General features: G+C 43.7%; 1 protein-coding gene across 2 annotated transcripts; it reads right to left on the bottom strand.

Annotated features, from left to right (window-relative positions):
- Window positions 1-1777: 1777 nt before the first annotated feature.
- On the bottom strand, window positions 1778-12123 carry Pex19 (peroxisomal biogenesis factor 19). 2 transcript variants are annotated; one of them, XM_070000283.1, is made up of 8 exons: window positions 12032-12123; window positions 10370-10479; window positions 9805-9970; window positions 9139-9224; window positions 8773-8934; window positions 6655-6831; window positions 6157-6201; window positions 1778-5987 (listed from the first exon to the last, which is right to left on the bottom strand). In XM_070000283.1, the coding sequence occupies exons 1-8, from the start codon at window positions 12099-12101 to the stop codon at window positions 5904-5906; spliced, it is 900 nt and encodes a 299-aa protein (XP_069856384.1). In that variant the 5' UTR covers window positions 12102-12123; the 3' UTR covers window positions 1778-5903. The 2 variants fall into 2 exon arrangements, with proteins under 2 accessions (XP_069856384.1, XP_069856385.1); XM_070000284.1 differs by lacking the exon at window positions 10370-10479 and having other exon boundaries at window positions 11992-12069.
- Between the last annotated feature and the right edge of the window lie 8194 nt (window positions 12124-20317).

The following is a 20317-nucleotide window of genomic DNA, read 5'->3' as shown; positions in this document are numbered from 1 at the left end:
TCACTTCAGGCTTTTGGGGGGTAGTTTATTGGAGATAAGAGTGTCACAGGGCTGGGACTGTGGCTTAGTGGTAAAGTGTGTGCCTAGCATGCATGAAGCTCTGGATTCAATTCCTTAGCACAATATAATCAGAAAAAGCCAGAGTAGTGCTGTGGCTCTAGAGGTAGAGTGCTAACCTTGAGCAAAAGAAGCTCAAGGACAGTGCCCAGACCCTGAGTTCAAGCTCCAGGACTGGCAAAAAAAAAAAAAAAAAAAGTGTCACACATTTTCCTCTCTGGTCTGGCTTCAAATCATGATTCTCAAATCTCAGCTTCTTGTGTAATTATAATAGGCCTGAGCCACCGAAGCCCTGCTAGTTTTTATCTTAATCAGCACCATTATTCACCAGTTTTAGGTTGGGATTGGGAAAGAGATTTATTTCAGGTGGTTTGTTGAGGGAGTGTTCTCCAGTAAAACCTCTGAGGAAGTGAAGGATAAAGATATGGAAGAGAGAAAGGCAAAGACAGTGATTGGTAAATCTACCCTGGGAACAGTGGAAGATAAATGGTACAAGTGTCCCACCTAGAGGAAAGGTGGGAATTTTGCATGATGTTATTGTTTGATTGCACATAACCACTGATAATGCAACCTCTACCACAATCCAACTGCCTTCCTTATAAAAATGGACACCATACTCCTCTCTCTGGCAGAGTATACCCCCAAGAATGTCCAGACTTCACTGTTATTGGCACAGGATAATTCTCAATAAAGCAGCTATGAGCTATTAGCAGCTTACACACTGGTCTAAGTGGCTTACTTGGTGGGGTGACCTAGACTCTCATCCCTGAGCCCTGGAGGTCACACTCTTAGCAGGCTATAATTGTTATTTACCTACTGCTAAAACTAAGCATGAAAAGCCTAGAGATACACCAGGGATCACATATACCTAACCTGCTTGCCTCTCTGCTTCCATTATGTTATAGTCTTATTATCCCAGACTGTACATTGCCTTTTCTTTGCCTGGTAAATCAGCTGACATTAGAAGCCCAAAGTGATAAGATGGTAACCATTATTAGTTTACTGAGATTCTTAGGTTGGAAACCAGGGCCTCCAGACCTGTAGAACGTCCCAATACAGCCAAGAGGGTTCACACGGAATTGTGAAATATGCTACCCTATACTTGATGGAACTGCTCCTTCAAAAAGTCATTTCACACTGGAGACATGGCTAAAGAAGTACAAGTGGGCTGGGTGCTGGTGGCTCATGCCATAATCCTACCTACTCAGGAGGCTGAGATCTGAGGATCACGGTTCAAAGCCAGCCTGGGAAGGAAAGTCCTTAAGACTCTTATCTCCAGTTAACCACTAGAAAACCCAAAGTGGCTCTGTGGCTAAAGTGGGAGAGCACTTGCTTTGAGCTTAATTGCTGAAGGACAGTGCCCAGGCCCAGAGTTTAAGCCCCATGACCAAAAAAGAAAAAAAAGTGCAATTGGTGAGGACCTGAGTTGAAACCCTAGTAGTGTGTACACCCACACCCACACCCAGCTTTCTCACTTCTACAAGGTCGCAACTTCTCCCTGGGAAGTATTTGGTAGGATTATTAAATCCAACTGATATATACATAGTCATATGTCTACTGCTACACATTGTGTCATTAAGTGGGTCTTTTGTTCCATGGCATAATTATGTAGAATCAGCAATAACCACAACTTCTTGAATAGTAGTATGATCTGAGGTACTGTAGGCAGAGCAGGAAGAGCAGGGTATGTATTAATCCTGGTCAGGATAAACATTTACCATTTCCCAAATAGAAAAATGTTTATTATAATCAACTTTACCAAGTAGCTGGTTGTTCTCCTTGAGTAGTACTGAACCAGGGGCTGTGTATTAAGTTTCTGTTGCTGACAGAATGGACAATGTAAACTATTTATTTATTTATGCTAATACTGAGGTTTGAATTTAGGGCTTCAAGATGGCTAAGCAGGTATTCTGTCACTTGTAGCACTCCAGCTTTTTTTGCATTGGTTCTTTTTTCTTTTTCTTTTTGTTGGTCATGGGGCTTGAACTCAGGGTCTTGGCACTAACCCTGAGCCTTTTAAGGATAGTGCTCTACTACTTTGAGCTACAACTCCACTTTTGGTTTTCTGGTGGTTAATTGGAGATAAGAGTGTCATAGACTTTTCTGTTTGGACTGATTTCAAACAGTTATCCTCAGATCTCAGCCTCCAATAGCTAGGATTACAGGCATGAGCCACCAGCACCTGGCTGTGTTGGTTATCTTCAGGATGAGGTCTTGGGCTGGGAATGTGGCTTAGTGGTAGAGTGCTTGCCTAGCACTTTCATAAAGCCCTGGGTTCAATTCCTTAGTACCACATAAACAGAAAAAGCTAGCAGTGGCACTGTGGCTCAAGTGATAGAGTGCTAGCCTTGAGCAAAAGAAGCTCAAGGACAGTGCCCAGGACCTGAGTCCAAGCTCCAAGACTAGCAAAAAAAAAAAAGAAAAGAAAAGAAAAGATAGGGTCTTGGTGTTATGCTCTAGACTAGCCTAGAAGTTCAAGCCCCACAGTGGCAAATAAGAATAAAGCCAGGTGCCGGTGGCTCACGCTTGTAATACTAGCTACTCAGGAGGCTGAGATCTGAGGATAGTGGTTCAAAGCCAAGCCCGGGCAGGAAAGTCCGTGAAACTCTTTTCTCCAATAAACACTCAGAAAACCAGAAGTGGCGCTGTAGCTCAAGTGGTAGAGTGCTCTCCTTGAGCTGAAGAGCTGAGGCCCAGAGTTCAAGCCCCATAACTGACAAAAAATAAATAAATAAAAATAAAATAAAAATTCAGTGTTGATATACTTTTTAGAATTTGACACTACATTGCTATATATCCAATTACATGACCAGTGGACAAAACCTATTACACATGGAATAGTTTGGGGCAAAAAAGCAAACAAAAAATTGGGACTGGAGGTGTGGCTCCATACCAAGTTCAAGTTCTGGTTTCAGACCAAAAAAAAAAATATTTTGGGCATTCTTGGTTGGCTTATGTTCAATCAAATTAAAAATAACAAGGGGCTGGGAAGTTGGCACAGTGGTAGAGTGCTTGCCTCCCATGCATGAGGCCCTGAGTTAGATTTCTATCACCACATAAACAGAAAAAACCAGAAGTAGTGCTGTGGCTCAAGTGGTAGAGCGCTAGCCTTGAGCTGAAGAGCGCAGGGAGAGTGCCCACGTTGAGTTCAAGCCCCACCACCGACAAAAAACCCCAAAGAAACAATTACAGTTACATAGGAAAAATAATTACAGTTACACAGGAGGCTGAGATCTGAGGACTGCAGTTTGAAGCCAGTCAAGGCAGAGAAGTCTATGAGACTATTATTTTCGGTTAACTACCAAAAAGCCATGGTAGAGTTATGGCTCAAGTGCCAGTCTTGGGCAGAAAAAGCTAAGAGTGCCATGGCCCTGAGTTCAACACACGTACCTTAGGAATAAAGCTAAAATGGACTCAAGTGTCCTTTACATTCCTCAAATATGCCAATATTAGACCACTAAAAATAAGAATCTATAAAAGAAAACTGGTAGGACAGTTCAAAGGGGGAGGCCATTTCTGTTCTATCTTTATTGAGTTTTTGGTTGGTGTTTTAAGGAATCTGATATTTAGGCCCCACAATTATTATCACAAGTATTATGCTTCATCCCTCAAAGAATTGAGGACTCTCTCATTCAGACCTGGTTCTTCCACGCTCTAATAATGTGATACCCGGAGTTGCCCAAATAGCCTAAAGCCCCAAGAACGTTTCAATGCCACTGAAGGTGTGGCATATGTAAAGGTAAAAAGTTGTAATTCAGGGGGAAAGAAAATATCAGGAGCTCAAAGTAACTCAGATAATGAGTATAAATTAGGACAGTGAATCAGGACAGCCATCTGGGCTGACCAAATATGTAACAGCAAGGTCCTTAAAGTCAATGAAAAGAGCAAAGTCAGTTCAAAGACAGCTAATTTAGAAACATATTAACAACATATTTCTAACAGTTACAATGCATAAAATTAACATATAGGGCCAGGTGCCAGTGGCTCTAGCTTGTAATCCTAGCTGCTCAGGAGGCTGAGATTTGAGGATTGTGGTTCAAAGCCAGCCCTGGCAGGACAGTCCATGGAACTCTATTTATTTATTGATTGATTGATTGGTCGTGGGGCCTGAACTCTGGGCCTGCGTGCTGTTCCTCAGCTCGTCAGCTGAAGGCTAATCCTACCACTTGAGCCACAGAGCTACTTCTGGCTTATGTGGTGCTGAGGAATTGAACCCAAGGCCTCATGCATGCAAGACAAGCACTCTACCACTGAGCTATCTTCCCAGCCCCTCCATGGAACTCTTATAACTCCAATTAACCACAAAAAGCCAGAAGTGGAGTTGACATATGAAAGATTAGGTAGAGTGGTAGCCCTGAGCTCAGGGATAGAGCCCAGGCCCCAAGTTCAAGCCCCAGGACTGGCATAAAAAAATAAAATAAGGGCTGGGATGGTGGCTCAGTGGTAGAGCGCTTGCCTTGCATGCATGAGGCCCTGGGTTCGATTCTCAGCACCACATAAGCAAAAAGAAAAAAGCCGGAAGTGGCGCTGTGGCTCATGTGGTAGAGCGCTAGCCTTGAGCTGAAGAGCTGAGGGACAGCGCCCAGGCCCAGAGTTCAGGCCCCACGACCCGACCCAAAAAAAAAATAAATAAAATAAAATAAAATTAACGACTATTCAAGAGCTTCCCAGACTGAAATACTCAGGAAATGAGAACAAACAGCTGTCCAGTCTCCCTTGCCAAGTGAGCTAAAGACTGAACTGGGGGACCAAGGAAGCACAGCATGTACCATATACAGAACTATCTCCTAACATCCACATTCTGCAGCTTACAGAAGTTGGGAAAGTCCGGAAAAAGACCTACATGAAAAATAGGCCACATTCCTCACTCAGAGTATTTATTAGAACTGCCCCAAACTGCACCCCTTTCCTAAGCACTTTCCTAAACCAAGTATTCTAAGGGAATCAGTTGTCTCAAATAAGCCACAATGTATCTGTGTAGAAAGGCCATTCATTTGTCAGACTTAACAGGACAATTATGTCTTTGCCTGAGTAGGAGGGAAGGAACTAGTGAGACTGGTGGTTATATTGGATGAGGGGGAACAGGATGGGTCTTCTTTTGTTACAGCTTGGGCACAGGTTTAGAATAAACAAGAATTTTAAAAGAGATAAGGACAGACACAGGACAAAGGAAGGTCAGAGGCTGGATTCATCCTGCTCACATGGCATTGTAGAAAGAACAAGGGTAGCAACTTGAATTCCTAGGCTGGAATAGGGAGTTGAGGGCTCAGCACCTAGAGAAAGAAAAAGCCTAAGGCTTCTCTTCCAATCCCATTGTGATTACATATTAAAGTTCTTTTCTTTTGGTGAATTAGGAAAGTTCTTTCTGAAGGCAAGAGAATACAGTGACAGAGCCAAAGCCTTAGCTCAGGCCAGTGTTTCCTAACTCCTTGAGGACCTGCCCAAGGGAAGTACATAAATGTACTGCCCCTGCTCCCCAATTCCAAGGAAAGGAGTAGAAACAAGGCACAAAGACCCCAGGAGAAAAGGTGAACATGAGTGTGGCCATATTTAACATTATTTTGGGAAAGGGAAGAAGGTACATGCCCCAAGAAGGATACCTTCTTTAGCTAGGCCTTTTCTAGCAGCAGAAACCACAATAGGGCTCACAAAATGGCCTATGGTACAGATCCCATTTCTAGAAAAACAGAGGGAAAGGCTCAGCTGATATGGCACAGTCTTGAATAGGACGATGGGGCAGTGAGCAGACCATTCCCACAGATGACACTCCTGCCTCAGTTCTCATGGTTCTGCTGACTCCAGATGTTCCCCATGGCTGGAACTCAGGGAAGAAAGCACGCTGTGTTTCACATGATCAGACACTGCTCACCACTGGCACCTGGTGGGCCCGATAGATTGAGGGCATCCAGGTCAAAGTTGAGACCAGGAGGCTGGAGAAAAGACAAAGGGACTCAGATAATTGCTCATACTTCATTCAGGTCAGAGCTTCTGACAACCCATCCCCTGAATCCACAATTACCACCCTAGATAGAAACACTAGAGTTTACAGAATTATGGAAGCTGGGGGCCAAATTAAAATCCAGGAGGATACATACTCACCATTTCCCCAGCCAGCTCTTTTGGAGGATGGCCCAAATCCTGTAGCTGAAAATTAAGAGAATATGAAATCTTAAATCATAAACAGGGGCTCGGAATGTGTTTTAGCAGTAGGGTACTTGCCTAGCATGCATGAAGCCCTGGGTTCCATTCATCAGTACTACATAAACAGAAAAAGCTGGAAGTGGTACTATGGCTCAAGTGGTAGAGTGCTAGCCTTGAGCACAGAGATACTTAAGGATAGTGCCCAGGCCCCAAGTTCAAGCTCCAGGACTAGCAAAAAAAAAAAAAAAAAAAAAAAAAAAAAAAATCACAAATCACAGAAAACAGAAGAGGTCAGAAAATGCATTTGATTAGCTCTCTGACTTCTTCTGACCATGCTATGTGGTTTCTCTTGTGCTCCCTTCTCTACCCAAGTTTGGTATAGCATCATTCCCCAATACCTTCTTCACTTAACACTCAAGTAGACAGTTCCAGGGAAGACAGCAAGAGGAAGCCTACCTGCTGCATAAGATCGAGCACCGTCTCAAAACGTGCCTTCTGTGTTGCCTCACTGTCTGTGGGTGTCTCTGCCTCAAACTGCTCACAGATTTTGCACATGACATTGTGCTGCTCTTTATATTTTTCAAACTGTTCTGGAGGTAGAGATTCCCGATGATCTTGCAACCATTCTGGATACTAAGGAAAAAGAAAATGGATGAGGAAGAATTAAGTGAACAATGGGGATGGGGGGGGGAAGAATAATACATGAATTGTCAAGAAAAAAGGGACATAGGAAAAAGAAAACAAGCAAGTTCAACACGACAAATAGCACTGATTCCAACACATTGCCTGATTGTAAATTATGATCAGTAGAGATTGACAAACTCTTTCTTTCTTTCTTTCTTTCTTTCTTTCTTTCTTTCTTTCTTTCTTTCTTTCTTTCTTTCTTTCTTTCTTTTTTGTCGGTTGTGGGGCTTGAAATTCTGAGCCTGGTGCTGTCCCTTAGCTCTTCAGCTCAAGGCTAGTGCTCTACCACTGAGCCACCTCCCCAGCCCCTTACTATTGTTTTTAAATCCTTAAAAATTGGGCTGGGAAGCCGGGCACTCCTGGCTCATGCCTGTAATCATAGCTACTCAGGAGGCTAAGCTCTGAGGATTGCGGTTCAAAGCCAGCCCAGGCAGGAAAGTCCATGAGACTCTTGACTCCAATAATTACCACTCAGAAAACTGGAAGTGGCACTGTTGCTCAAGTGGCAGAGTGCTAGCCTTGAGCTGAAGAGCTGAGAGCCAGTGTCCAGAGCCAGAGTTCAAGCCCTATGACCAACCAAAAAAAAAAAAAAAAATCAGGCTGGGAATGTGGCTTACAGTGCATGCCTAGCACGAATGAAGTCCTAGGTTTGATACCTCAGCCAGAAGTGGTGCTGTGGCTCAAGTGGGAGAGTGCTAGACTTGTACAAAAGAAGCTCAGGGACAGCACCCAAGCCCTGAGTTCAAGCCCCAGGCAAAACAAAACAAAACAAAAAAACCCAAAAAACAAAAAAACAAAAACCTTTAAAAATGTAAAAACGATGGACTAGGAATATTAACTCAAGTGGTAGAGTACCTGTCTAACAAGTAGAAGAATTTAGACCCCAGTAGGGGGAGGGAGGCGGTGAGGAATGGGGGAGTAATAAAGTATAATCTAATTTAAAAAAAGTGAAAAACACTCTTTGAAAGTTGGCCTTAGGCCCCACATACCTTGGCCTGTTGCCTCTTTGTTTGTACTATTAATTTCACACTTTGCCACATGTTGACTTGTGTCACTGAAAAGCTTCTTCTTTTTTTTCTTGTCAGTCATGGGGTCTGAACTCTGGGCCTGGGCACTGTCCCTCAGCTCTTCAGCTCAAGGCTAGCACTCTATCACTTGAGCCACAGTGCCACTTCCAGCTTTTTCTGCTTATGTGGTGCTGAGGAATCAAACCCAGGGCCTTATGCATGCAAGGCAAGCATTCTACTACTGAGCCACCTTCCCAGCCCTGAAAAGCTTCTATTCTTTTTTTTTTTTTTTTGGGGGGGGGTCCGGTCATGGGGCCTGAACTCTGGGCCTGGGCGCTGTCCCTCAGCTCTTCAGCTCAAGGCTAGCGCTCTACCACTTGAGCCACAGCACCACTTCCGGCTTTTTTCTTTTTGCTTATGTGGTGCTGAGGAATTGAACCCAGAGCCTCAGGCATGCAAAGCAAGTGCTCTACCACTGAGCCACCTTCCCAGCCCAAAGCTTCTATTCTTATATTTTATCTCTCCTGTAAAAGTGCACTGGTGGCAGGAATCAGGTAAACTACTCTTTAATTGACTAACGTACAGGTGGTAAATCCCAGTGAATCCTTATTGGAGAAATGAAATACATGGGGCTGAGAAGACAACCCTAGAGTTTTGACCCAGTTTACAGAAAACTAGAACTGAACCATTTCCCCTTCTACCCCACACTTTCTCAATTGTGGTACCTTTCTTCTTTCCAAGATACAATTGCCCCCACTCCCAACCAATAAAGAAAGGAGGAGACTTGTACACTCAAGGTACTCTGACACTCTGAGCAAAGTAGCTCATTTAGGTTAGTATACTGGAGCGTGAAGAGAAAAGGCAACAGTACAAATTCACAGACCTTCTCTGTGATCTCCTTCAGTGATGGATATAGCACATCCCTGGAGAGTAGGTTTTGCATGATGCTCTGCATGATGGGGAGGATATTCCCATCTCCATCCCCTTCATCCATGCCCAGCCCCTCCATGGCTTTGGTCAGCTCTTCTTCTGACATGCCTGAGTTCTAGATAACACAAGAGATATGTGATCAGGCATAAAAACTTCCTGGGATGCTTGCTACCCTGTGAGATGAGAAAGAAGAACCATCTAAACTTGCCTGTAACAAAATACTGAGGCAGAAACATATGTGAGAAGCATCTGTCTTTTGAAACTGTTGATGAAGTATGTGGGAGTGGGCTGCTTATTGTGCCCTACCCCTACTCCTTACCTGAAGGTCAGTGGCATTTTTGGCTAGTCCACTTAATGTCTCCTTTAGGCAAGAAGTGAATTCTTGTTGGGAGGTTGCATCACTACCTAGAAGAGATCAAAAGAACTAAGATTATGGGCTGGGAAGGTGGCTTAGTGGTAGAGTGCTTTCCTACCATGCATAAGGCCCTGGGTTCAATTTCTCAGTACAGAGAAAGCTGGAAGTAGCTCTGTGGCTCAAGTAGTTAGAATGCTAGCCTTGAGCAAAAGAAGCTCAAGGACAGTGCTCAGGTCCAGTTCAAGCACCAGGACTGGCAAAAAAAAAGAAAGAAAAGAAAAGAAAAAGAACTAGAATTATTTAGGTCTTGAATTGTGTTCGTTTGTCTAAATTAATCTGGTTATAGGCTTGGACATAAAGTGTTCACCGGTAAATTGTGATCACTTCAGATCTTTGAATTATCTAGGGTGATTTCACATCACAGTCATATCATAAATCTACATGGATTGTGTTAGTTCTTATCTTCCCCCTTTCATTAAGCAAAGTTCCCAGACCTTCTCCCATTACCTTGCCCCATCCCATGTTTATGACTACAGGACTGCTACCAACTTTACAGAGAATACTAATTTTCAAGCAACAAACCCTTAAGAAGCCTGTCTAGATATTTCCCTTTATTTGGGATCTCCTCACCCACTCTCCCAGCAGCCTCTGAGAGCTTCTGGAATTGTTCCACCAGGTGGGGCTCTTCCTCAGCCAACTCCTTCATTGCCTTCTCAAACTCTGCAGTGGCTTGGGAAGCCAGCTCACTGTCGAATAATTCCTGGAAAAACTTCTCTTGGGAGGCAAAGAGGGCATCCTGCAGAGAAGGAGTGGCCAAAATGCAACTCTTACAGCATTGTGCTATACTTGGTCTCTATAGAAGCCCAAGCAGTATCTTTGGGAAATGCAGCATCTCCCTCCTACCCTCCCTCCATGGAACATACTATTTACTCATGAGGACAGCAAGAAGAGCATTTGGCCATTGAAGAAAGAATATAAGGTGGCATATTAACCCAACATTTAAGTTTTCTGTTTTCTCAAGGAACTTCCTTGAGATCCCTCCACACAACCTTAAGTCCTTGTTTCATGAGGACTGAAGTCTATAATAGCACTCAGCAATGTGAGGCCAAGGCACCCTCCCTGCCCTCCCTCCGGCCCACAGGGGCCTGGATCACACCCATCCCCTCCCTCACCCTTCAGGGGTTGGGATTTATACTTTGGCAGTGTCTCCTGGCGATCTCTTCTGGGGCCCTGAAGCATCGGGGGCCGTGGTGGTAGGAGGGGGTGCTGGGGAGGGTTTGGCTTTATCGAAATCATCAAGAGCACCTTCAGAGACAAGAGATAATGGTATGTGTGTTGGGGATGGATGAGGATGCAAGGCTGGGTGATTTCTGGAGAAAATATTAGGAAAAATATTTTTTCAAAGTGCAAACTTCCTTCAATTTCCTCCTTTTTTTTGGTGACTCTTCCTCCCAGCCTACTGATCAGTAAGTCTCCTATCTTCCTTAGGATTACAAAATTTATTGTGATCAAATGGTAATAAGTCACTTAAGGTAGAACACATTTTCATCTTAGAGTTGGGAGAAGAGGCAAAAGAAGTTCTGCAGAGGCTGGCCATGGGTGGCTAGTGGCTTATGCCCATAATCTTAGCTACTCAGGAAGCTGTGAGGATCTCAGGAGCTAGCCGAGTGGACAAATCCAAAAAACTCTTACCTCTAATAACCAGCAAAAAGCCAGAAGTGAAGCTGTGGCCAACCTTGAGTGGAAAAAAGGCTAAGGAAGAGTGAGAGACCCTGAGTTCAAGCCCTAGTCTAGGCACATACACATACACCTACTAGTTCCCTACAAATTTTGTACAAACATCCAAAAAGAAGAGTGAACATAGATGTCCTTAACCCCCAGAACTCACTCAGAAGCCTTAACAGGAATAAATCTTGGAAAGAAAACACAAGCTATCCCACCAAGCTGGTGGTACCCACTGGTCGGTACTAGTGGAAACTGAGGCACTCCATAATACATTCCATGGAATTTAACTATCTTATACTAAAATCTCTTTCTCCTTCAGCAAGCTCCTAAAATGCCAACTGGCCTAATCTCTGCAGAAAACTCACTGCTAATTCAGAGTCATTTGGCACTCCTCACAATTTCTGCTTTTTTTTTTTTTTTTGGCCTGCCCACATCTCTGTGACTGTGCAAGAGATTAAAAAACTTTCACCTCTGTCCTGAAAGCCTGTGTTGTCACCACCACATTCTGTCTGCCAAGCCTAGGGAAAGGACATGGGCCCCATTCTGGTCAGGAAAGAGTGGAGGAGTAGGCTAAGAATGAAAAGAACATCCACCATCTTTCAGGAGGATGAACTGTCCTCACTAGGACGGCTCCACCCTTAGTTTCTCAAAATAGTGGGAAAGAAGGCTGTTTAAGCTATTGACATGACAGAACTGTAATGGCCCGGGAGGAAAAAAAAAAAAGAAAGAAAGAAATGTTAAGGAAGACCCGTGTGAAGGAAGATTTGACAAGGCACAGGGCATCCCGTGATGGGGGCTATGTGGGTCGCAGCCATCCGATGTTGCTAAGTAGCCCAAGAAAAGTTAGATTTCAATAATTTACTAATCTAAAGCAAGGGAAGTTTGGGGCAGGATCGTAAGACACCTCGGTACGAGTTACCGTTTCCCTTTCTGCAGGGAGAACAGGGGTCAGGACTGGCCAAAGGTCCAGGTGCACTCTCCAGCTCCCGCTGCGGAGGGCCAGGGTGACCCCGAGCTGTTCCTGGGGTCCTAGCCCTCCCGCCCCGCCCCCAAATATTTCAGGTTCACTTTACCACCTGAATGAGTCCTCACCCTCGTTCTCTTCGGACCTTTTCCCATTACCAGCTCTTACTTTCCAGAAGCTCTTCCAGTTCCCGGTCCGCTTCAACCCCGACACCAAGGCCTTCTTCAGCAGCCGCCATCTTGCCGCCTCCCACTTGCCGTAGGAGGCATGACTACCGGCGACGCCGCGTGCCCGCCCCCCCCGCCCCCGACCCGTGCAGCCAATGGGATCGCTGGTCCTTGCTGAGCCGCCATTTTTAAAGGGACCGGAACCTGTGGGGATTTTTGTGACTGTTGTTTATTTACCACTGAGGCTGGAATCTTCCAATTGGTGAAATATAGCCAGATTAGGCGTGATTCACGCCTGTAATCGCAGTTCTCCCGAGGCTGAGATAGGAGAACTGTTCCAAGTGTTTAACTTGAGATACATAGAGATCTTCTACCTCAGAACACAAATCAAAACATTGAGCTAAAACTGTACGCCACTTGTGGCTCACTACCTGTAATCCTAAACTACTCAGGAGGCTGAGATCTGAGCTTCACAGTTTAAAGCCAACCGCGGGCAGGAAAGTCCATGAGACCCTTATGTCTAATTAACCACCAGAAAACTGGAAATGGAGCAATGGCTCAAAGCGGTAAGAGTGCAAGTCTTGAGCAAAAAGAGATTAGGGACAGTGCCCAGGCCCTGAGTTCAAGCCCTGTGACCTCAAAAAAAAAAAATAAATAAATCAAAACATTGAGCCAGGTGCTAGTGGCTCACACCTGTAATCCTTACTACTCAGGAGGTTGAGATCTGAGGATCGCAGCTCAAAGCCAGCCGGTTCAGGAAAGTCCATGGTACTCTTCAATTAACCAGCAAAAACTGGAAATGGAGCTGTGGCTCAAGTGGTACAACACTAGCTTTGAGCAAAAGAGCTCAGAGACAGTGCCCAGGACCTTCGTTCAAACAACACAGGAAAATTTAAAAACAACAAAAACAGAGAGGTTATTGCTATCTTCTGCCTGGTTTCCTATTGGCCTGAACTCTTTCCACATTACCTAAAGAAGTTCTTCATTATTATGCTGTGTTCCAGTTATGCCAAATTGGGACAGTCTACCAACAAATAACTAGAATCCGGGATTACAAAACACAGAAGGTAATTATGGTCTACATCATTGTTTTTCCTCTTATATGTCATCTTCTCTGAAACGCTTATTTTGGCCTCGCTAAATAAAATAAGAGGGGCTGGGAAGGTGGCTCAGTGGTAGAGTGCTTGCCTTGCATGCATGAGGCCCTCGGTTCGATTCCTCAGCACCACATAAGCAGAAAAACTGGAAGTGGAAGTGGCTCAAGTGGTAGAGTGCGAGCCTTGAGCTGAAGAGCTGAGGGACAGTGCCCAGGCCCAGAGTTCAGGCCCCACGACAGGCAAAAAACAAAAACAAGGGACTGGGAAGGTGTCTCAGTAGTAGAGTGCTTGCCTTGCATGCATGAGGCCCTGGATTCGATTCCTCAGCACCACATAAGCAGAAAAAGATGGAAGTGGGGCTGACACTCAAGTGGTAGAGTGCTAGCCTTCAGCTGAAGAGCTGAGGGACAGCACCCAGGCCCAGAGTTCAGGCCCCACGACCGACCAAAATAAAAAACAAAAACAAATGAAACAGAGGGCTGGGAAGGTGGCTCAGTGGTAGAGCGCTTGTCTTGCATGCATGAGGCCCTGGGTTCGATTCCTCAGCACCACATAAGCAAAAAGAAAAAAGCCGGAAGTGGTGCTGTGGCTCAAGTGGTAGAGCACTAGCCTTGAGCTGAAGAGCTGAGGGACCACGCCCAGGCCCAGAGTTCAGGCCCCTCGACCCGATCCAAAAAAACAAACAAACAAACAAAAACAAATGAAACAGAAATCCTTATCTGTCCCTTCAGTGTTTCTTTTTCTAATATTGAACATTACCTGATACACCGTATCAGGTTTATCTTGTTTATTGTCTGACTTCACCTCCACCCCTGCAAACATTTGGCGTTGTGAAGAATTTGTTGTCTTTATTGTTGTATCTCAACTTTCAAAGTGAGTGCTTAAAACTTAAGAATTTGGCTGGGTGTTTCTGGCTCATGTTTGTAATTGTAACTACTTAGGAGGCTGTCATAGGAGGATCACAGTTCAAAGCAAGCCAGCTCCTGCAAGAAAGTCTTAGAGACTCATCTTGAATTAAGCAAAAACAGTAAGTGGAGCTATGGCTCAAGTGATAGAATGCTAGCTTTCATCAAAATAGCTCAAGAGTTCAAGCCACAGGACCAGTTTTTTTTTTTTAATTTTTTTTTAAAAAAGCATTCATTGGCTACTCCTTTCTCTCCCAGACCCTAATCTGATACATTTCTCTGCAAATATAGTGGAAAACTGCTATTCCTATTTTCCATCAGATCTTCCTGTTAAAGGTTTGGGAACTTAGAATTTAAACAGGAAACATGACTTTGGGACTTTGAACTGAGCAAAGAGCAATTCAAATGCAATCATCTGCCTTCCAGATTTTTTTTTCATTTGTTTTTGTTTGTTTGTTTGTTTTTTGGGTCGGATTGTGGGGCCTGAACTCTGGGCCTGGGCACTGTCCTTCAGCTCTTCAGCTCAAGGCTAGTGCTCTACCACTTGAGCCACAGTGCCACTTCCGGCTTTTTTTCTTTTTGCTTATGTGGTGCTGAGGAATTGAACCCAGGGCCTCAGGCATGCAAGGCTAGCGCTCTACCAGTGAGCCAACTTCCCAGCCCCATGCCTTCCAGATTTTTCTCCACACAGAACCTGAACTCTGATGAAGTTGAGGAAGGCTCAGGTAAACAATTCTTCTCTCCTTTGGAACTGGTCTGTAAGATAATCAGAATGTGGCAACTGTTTCAGATACAAATCTGTTTTAGCACTTAGCACCTACTTATTTAAAATCTTGTACACAGTAGAGCATAGAAATAAATCAGGACTAGACCCTGTAGAGGTGCTAAGAGGTTGACTAGAGGTAGAATATATATACAGTAAGAACATAAAATACTTAAAAGAAGTGAAGATAAAGTTCTATAAAGTTTAAAGGGAACAAATTACATCTACATGGGGAAAAAAATCATGTTTTAAGTCACTTCACTTTTCCCCTCCTCCTAAACACATTTGAGTACTATATCAAGTACCAGATCAGGTTCTTTCCTTCTCATGGCACAGACTTGTAACTTTGTGCAGAATCTACTGTTTTCCATTTTGATAGGGTTTCACTATGTACTAAGAGTGGTCTGAAGCTGGCAATCTTCGTGCCTCAGCCTCCTGAGTGCTGGGATCATAGGTGTGTGGCACCATGGCATCATGCCTGGGCAATCCACTGTTGTTTTTTCCCAAGCACAAGTAGTTTGGGGAGAATGCATTCAGAACTGTGCAAGTTATAAATGTAAGTTTCAGCCCCAAGTCAGTCACCAGATTACTTTCTAAGGCCTTTCTTAATGTTGACCTTCTATAATCTATATCCTTCTTTGACTAACCTCTTTTTTTTTTGGTCTGTGATGGGGCTTGAACTCTGGGCCTGGGCGCTGTCCTTCAGCTCAAGGCAAGCACTCTTAACACTGGAGCCACACAGCCACTTCCGGTTTTCTGAGTGGTTTATTGGAGATAAGAGTCTCACGGCCTTTCCTGCAGAGGCTGACTTTGAACCACAATCCTCAGATCTCAGCATCCTGAGTAGCTAGGATTATAGGCAGGAGCCACCAGCACCCAGCTACCTTTCTAACTCCTGTAGAATAGTTTATTTCAGGCTTAATTGCAAACAACTCCAAACTGCTTACAGGTATATCTCTAATAGGGCTGTGTGTGTGTGTGTGTGTGTGTGTGTGTGTGTGTGTGTGTGTGTGTGTGTGTGTGTGTGTGTGTGTGTGTGTGTGTGTGTGTGTGTGTGTGTGTGTGTGTGTGTGTGTGTGTGTGTGTGTGTGTAAAATTTAAAGATTATATACCAATGGGTACTTTTATTAGTTTTAATGTAGCTAAAGCATATCAGTAGGGAAAATACTAGATGGCAATTAAGATGATTAAGGTGGGTTCAGAAACAACTCTCTGCCTCCCTCCTCTTTCCCTCCCTCCACTACTCTTTCCTTCCTCTACTCTTCCTATCAGGGTTTGAACTCAGGCAATGCCCTGCCACTTGAGCCAAGCCTCCAGATTTACTTTGAAATCTCTTAAAATTGATTAAAAAAAAAAACTGATTCTCCTAACATCACATCATTTTATTCTTTCTGCCCTTCTAATGAAGAATGAACAGTGTTGTGGGAAAAATTTACAGCATTTTCCATATCATTCTTAAGGACTTGTATTTCCAGTTTGTTGAGCAACTTGACTCTTGCCTGGTATTCACAATTAAATCATATATATCTAACTTGTTTTCCAAGTCTCAAGAGGCAGAGCTTGCCATTCTTTTTAATACCCTGAGTTCAGGATGTATGCAAACTTAATTTTGAAAAGTAAACTTATAAGCTTATAATTTTGTTTCTTCAAAACTAACTTGCCTGTGTTTATAGGAAGAACATTTATAACTTGAGAATGTTATCAATGTTGTATGCAAAGTTTTAAGAATGCAGGTTTATCTTGGGGATGGTGTTTAAGAAAGCAGATCCTGATAAAAATATTTCATGTGCATTTTTTAAAAACAATAATGAAGCCCATTAAAACTTGTTCAATAGGGCTGGGAAGGTAGCTCAGTGGTAGAGCACTTGCCTTGCATGCCTGAGGCCCTGGGTTCGATTCCTCAGCACCACATAAGCAAAAAGAAAAAAGCCAGAAGCGGCGCTGTGGCTCAAGTGGTAGAGTGCTAGCCTTGAGCTGAAGAGCTGAGGGACAGCGCCCAGGCCCAGAGTTCAGGCCCCACGACCGGACCCAAAAAAAAAAAAAAAACTTGTTCAATAAAAGAGGAAGGGAATAAGAAACAGAGGGGATGATTTTTATCAGAGCATGTTATATGCAGCATTTAAAGAAGTAACACAATGAATCCAGTGTACAATTACTATACACTAACTTTTAAAAAGGGGGCAAAAAACAACTCTTAAATCTATGTATTCTGTAAAGACCTTTGCTCTTTGAAACAAGCATTGCACTTTTAGTTTATCCACAGACATACTGCTCCAACCTATACAATGTAATGCTCAAGTTATTTATGGAAGCAATGTTAACAATTACAAAAGACTGAAAATACCTATGCATCAGGAGGCAATTTCATAACTCAAAATAAGCCATAAAATATGGAGGTGAAAAGTGAAGCTGCTTAATATACTAAGATGGGCTTGAACTCAGGAAATCTTGCTAGATTTTTGCTCAAGGTTGGCTATCATTTTTTTTTCCCCCTTAGTCTTGGGGCTTGAACTCAGCCTGGACACTGTCCTTGAGCTTCTTTTGCTCAAGGCTAGCACTCTACCACTTGAGCCACAGTGCCACTTCTGGCTTCTTCTGTGTATGTGGTACTAAGGAATCAAACCCAGGGCTTCATGCATGCTAGACTAGCACTCTACCACTAAGCCTAAGCCACATTCCCAGCCCATACTTTTTTTTTTGTCTGTCGTGGGAGCTGAATTCTGGGCCTGGATGCTGTCCCTCAGCTCTTCAGCTCAAGGCTAACACTCTACCACTTGAGCCACAGCGCCACTTCCGGCTTTTTTCTGCTTATGTGGGGCTGAAGAATTGAATCCAGGGCCTCATGCATGTGAGGCAAGCACTCTACCACTGAGCCAACCTCCCAGGTTCCCCCCCACCCCGTCCTTTTTTTTTTTTTTTTTTTTTTTTTTTAAAGAAGACTATATAAGGAAGGGGCTTGGAATGTGGCTTAGTGGTAGAGTGCTTGCCTAGCATGTATGAAGCCCTGGGTTCCATTCCTAAGTACCACATATGCAGAAAAAGGCGGAAGTGGAGCTGTAGCTCAAGTGGTAGAGTGCTAACGCTGAGCAAAAGAAGCTCAGGGACAGTGCTTAGGCCTTAGTTAAAGCTCCATTTGTCTTGCAGCTTGTAAGAAAAAAAAAAAGACGACGACTATAAGGAAGCTACTGTCAGTGGTTTTTGGGGCAGGTGATAGGAAATGGGTGACTCACAAAGGAATGAAGACTTGTCATGGGATAACTTTTATCATTTACTAATTTTTAACTGTATGAATATATTATTAAAACATGAATTTATTTTTTTAAGTAAGTTATTTATTGTTTTTTGTTTTGTTTTGTTTTTTTTGTCGGTCATGGGGCTTGAACTCCGGGCCTGGGCGCTGTCCCTCAGCTCTTCAGCTCAAGGCGAGCGCTCTACCACTTGAGCTACAGCGCCACTTCCAGTTTTCTGGTGGTTTATTGGAGATAGGAGTCTCATGGTCTCTCCTGCCCGGGCTGGCTTTGATCCCCGATCCTCAGATCTCAGCCTCCTGAGTAGCTAGGATTACAGGCGTGAGCCACCAGCGCCCGGCTAGTAAGTTATTTATTGTGAAAATACTGTACAGAGGGGTTACAGTTACATGAGCAAGGTAATGAGTACATTTCTTATCAAGCATTGTTGCCTCCTCCTTTGAAAAACATGAATTTAAGCTGTAAAAATTGAACATATTTTAAATCAGACTCAGTATATCACCCTACCCAGTCTAAGCAAACTATATGCCTTATTGCCAACATGATCAAGTGGATAATGCACTGTATACTAATCTTTTTTTTTTTTTTTAATCAGTTGTGGGGCTTGAACTCAGCCTGGTTGCTATCCTCAGCCTGTCAGCTCAAGGCTAGCGTTCTACCACTTGAAACACAGAGCCACTTCTGGTTTTCTGGTGATTTATTGGAGATAAGAGTCTCACAGACTTTCCTGCCCAGGCTGGCTTTGAACTGTGAGCCTCAGATCTCAGCCTCCTGAGTAGCTAGGATTATAGGCATGAGCCACTGGTGTCCGGCTGTATACTAATCTTATACAAATGTATTAGATGTAAAATATACAGATACATGATAGGTGCTCAATAAATATTGGCTGTAATCAGCAACAGAAGGCAGGCTGCAGTAAAAAATGGAATGGGGAGATGTTTTCTAACATTCTCACAGCAGCTTAGATCTGTCCCTCTCAAGAGCGGGTATTACCTTTAGTCTTTTTGTTTTGTTTTTGTCCTGAGTTTTTGAACTCAGGACCATATGCTTGCTAGGCAGGCATTCTACTGATAAACACAACTCCCTTTTTTGCCCTTGTTTTTGAGAAAGGGCCTCGATTCCTACCCAGGTACTCATCTAGAAGGCAATTTATCTATTTCAGGCTTCCCATTATAGTTGGGAAGACCACTATCTAGGTGGTATAGTATATATCACCAGCCTAACTTCCTCATTCTTGCAATGGAGTCTTTTAGACTTATCTGGCTACGGATGACATTGAGCCAATCTTCCTTAACTCAGCTTCCCACAATACCAGGACAGGCATGTAGTACTGGGACCAGCTATGTGAGTTGAAAAGTTAATGAGAAGGGGTCTCATTAACTTTTCTGCTCTGGCTGGCCTCAAATTATGAGCCTCGGGGGCTCGGAAGGTGGCTCAGTGGTAGAGCGCTTGCCTTGCATGCCTGAGGCCCTGGGTTCGATTCCTCAGCACCACATAAGCAAAAAGAAAAAAGACAGAAGTGGAGCTTGGCTCAAGTGGTAGAGCGCTAGCCTTAAGCTGAAGAGCTGAGGGACAGCGCCCAGGCTCAGAGTTCAGGCCCCACGACCGGATCTAAAAATAATTACAGAAGGAAATACACCTATTTTGGTGGGGTAGCTATATAGGGTGAACATAAACATAAAGGTGTTCAGGAAATAAATGGCAAGCCAAGCAGTTCTTACAGAAATTTATTATGAGCAACAAAATATAAGAACAGTAGTTTTAAATGGCAGGCCAAGCAGCTCTTTTTATTATGAGCAACAAAATATTAAGAACAGTGCTTTTAACGAACGAATTAAGGAAAAGTGGAATGCATTAAAAAAAAAAAAAGGTAAGCCAGGCGCCGGTGGCTCAAGCCTGTAATCCTAGCTACTCAGGAGGTTGAAACTGAGGCTCATGGTTTGAAGCCACCCCAGCAGGAAACTTTTTGAGACTCTTACCTCCAATTAACCACCAGAAAACCGGAAGTGGCGCTGTGGCTCAAGTGGTAGAGCGCTCGCCTTGAACTCAACAGCTCAGGGCCAGTGCCCAGGCCCAGAGTTCAAGCCCCATGATTGACAAAAACAAAAACAAATGATTTCTTCTTAGACTTCAAGAAATGTTTTGGTACATAGAGACAACCTTCAGGGAATTTAAATGCCTAAGGAAAATGGGAGATTGCTAAGAACTTAATGTGGCTGAATAAAAAATGGTATTTATTACATTCTTTTTTCTAGTAGAAAGAAAAAAAGTGGT

Source organism: Dipodomys merriami, unplaced genomic scaffold (genome assembly GCF_024711535.1).
Source record: "Dipodomys merriami isolate MVZ:Mamm:240054 unplaced genomic scaffold, mDipMer1.0.p SCAF_56, whole genome shotgun sequence".
In the NCBI taxonomy this organism is placed as follows: Eukaryota; Metazoa; Chordata; class Mammalia; order Rodentia; family Heteromyidae; genus Dipodomys; species Dipodomys merriami.
The sequence above is the reverse complement of the archived record's forward strand: the minus strand, read 5'-3'. Positions and strand labels throughout refer to the sequence as shown.

What these genes read in the sequence shown, in the direction of transcription:
- Pex19 (XM_070000283.1), bottom strand. Translation starts at nt 12,101, where the DNA reads ATGGCGGCTGCTGAAGAAGGCCTTGGTGTCGGGGTTGAAGCGGACCGG. An exon ending in CGCCAGGAGACACTGCCAAA is followed by an intron (nt 9,971 to 10,369) that starts GTATAAATCCCA and finishes CCTTCTCTGCAG; the next exon opens with GATGCCCTCTTTGCCTCCCA. An exon ending in TGCTCGATCTTATGCAGCAG is followed by an intron (nt 6,202 to 6,654) that starts GTAGGCTTCCTC and finishes CTTAATTTTCAG; the next exon opens with CTACAGGATTTGGGCCATCC.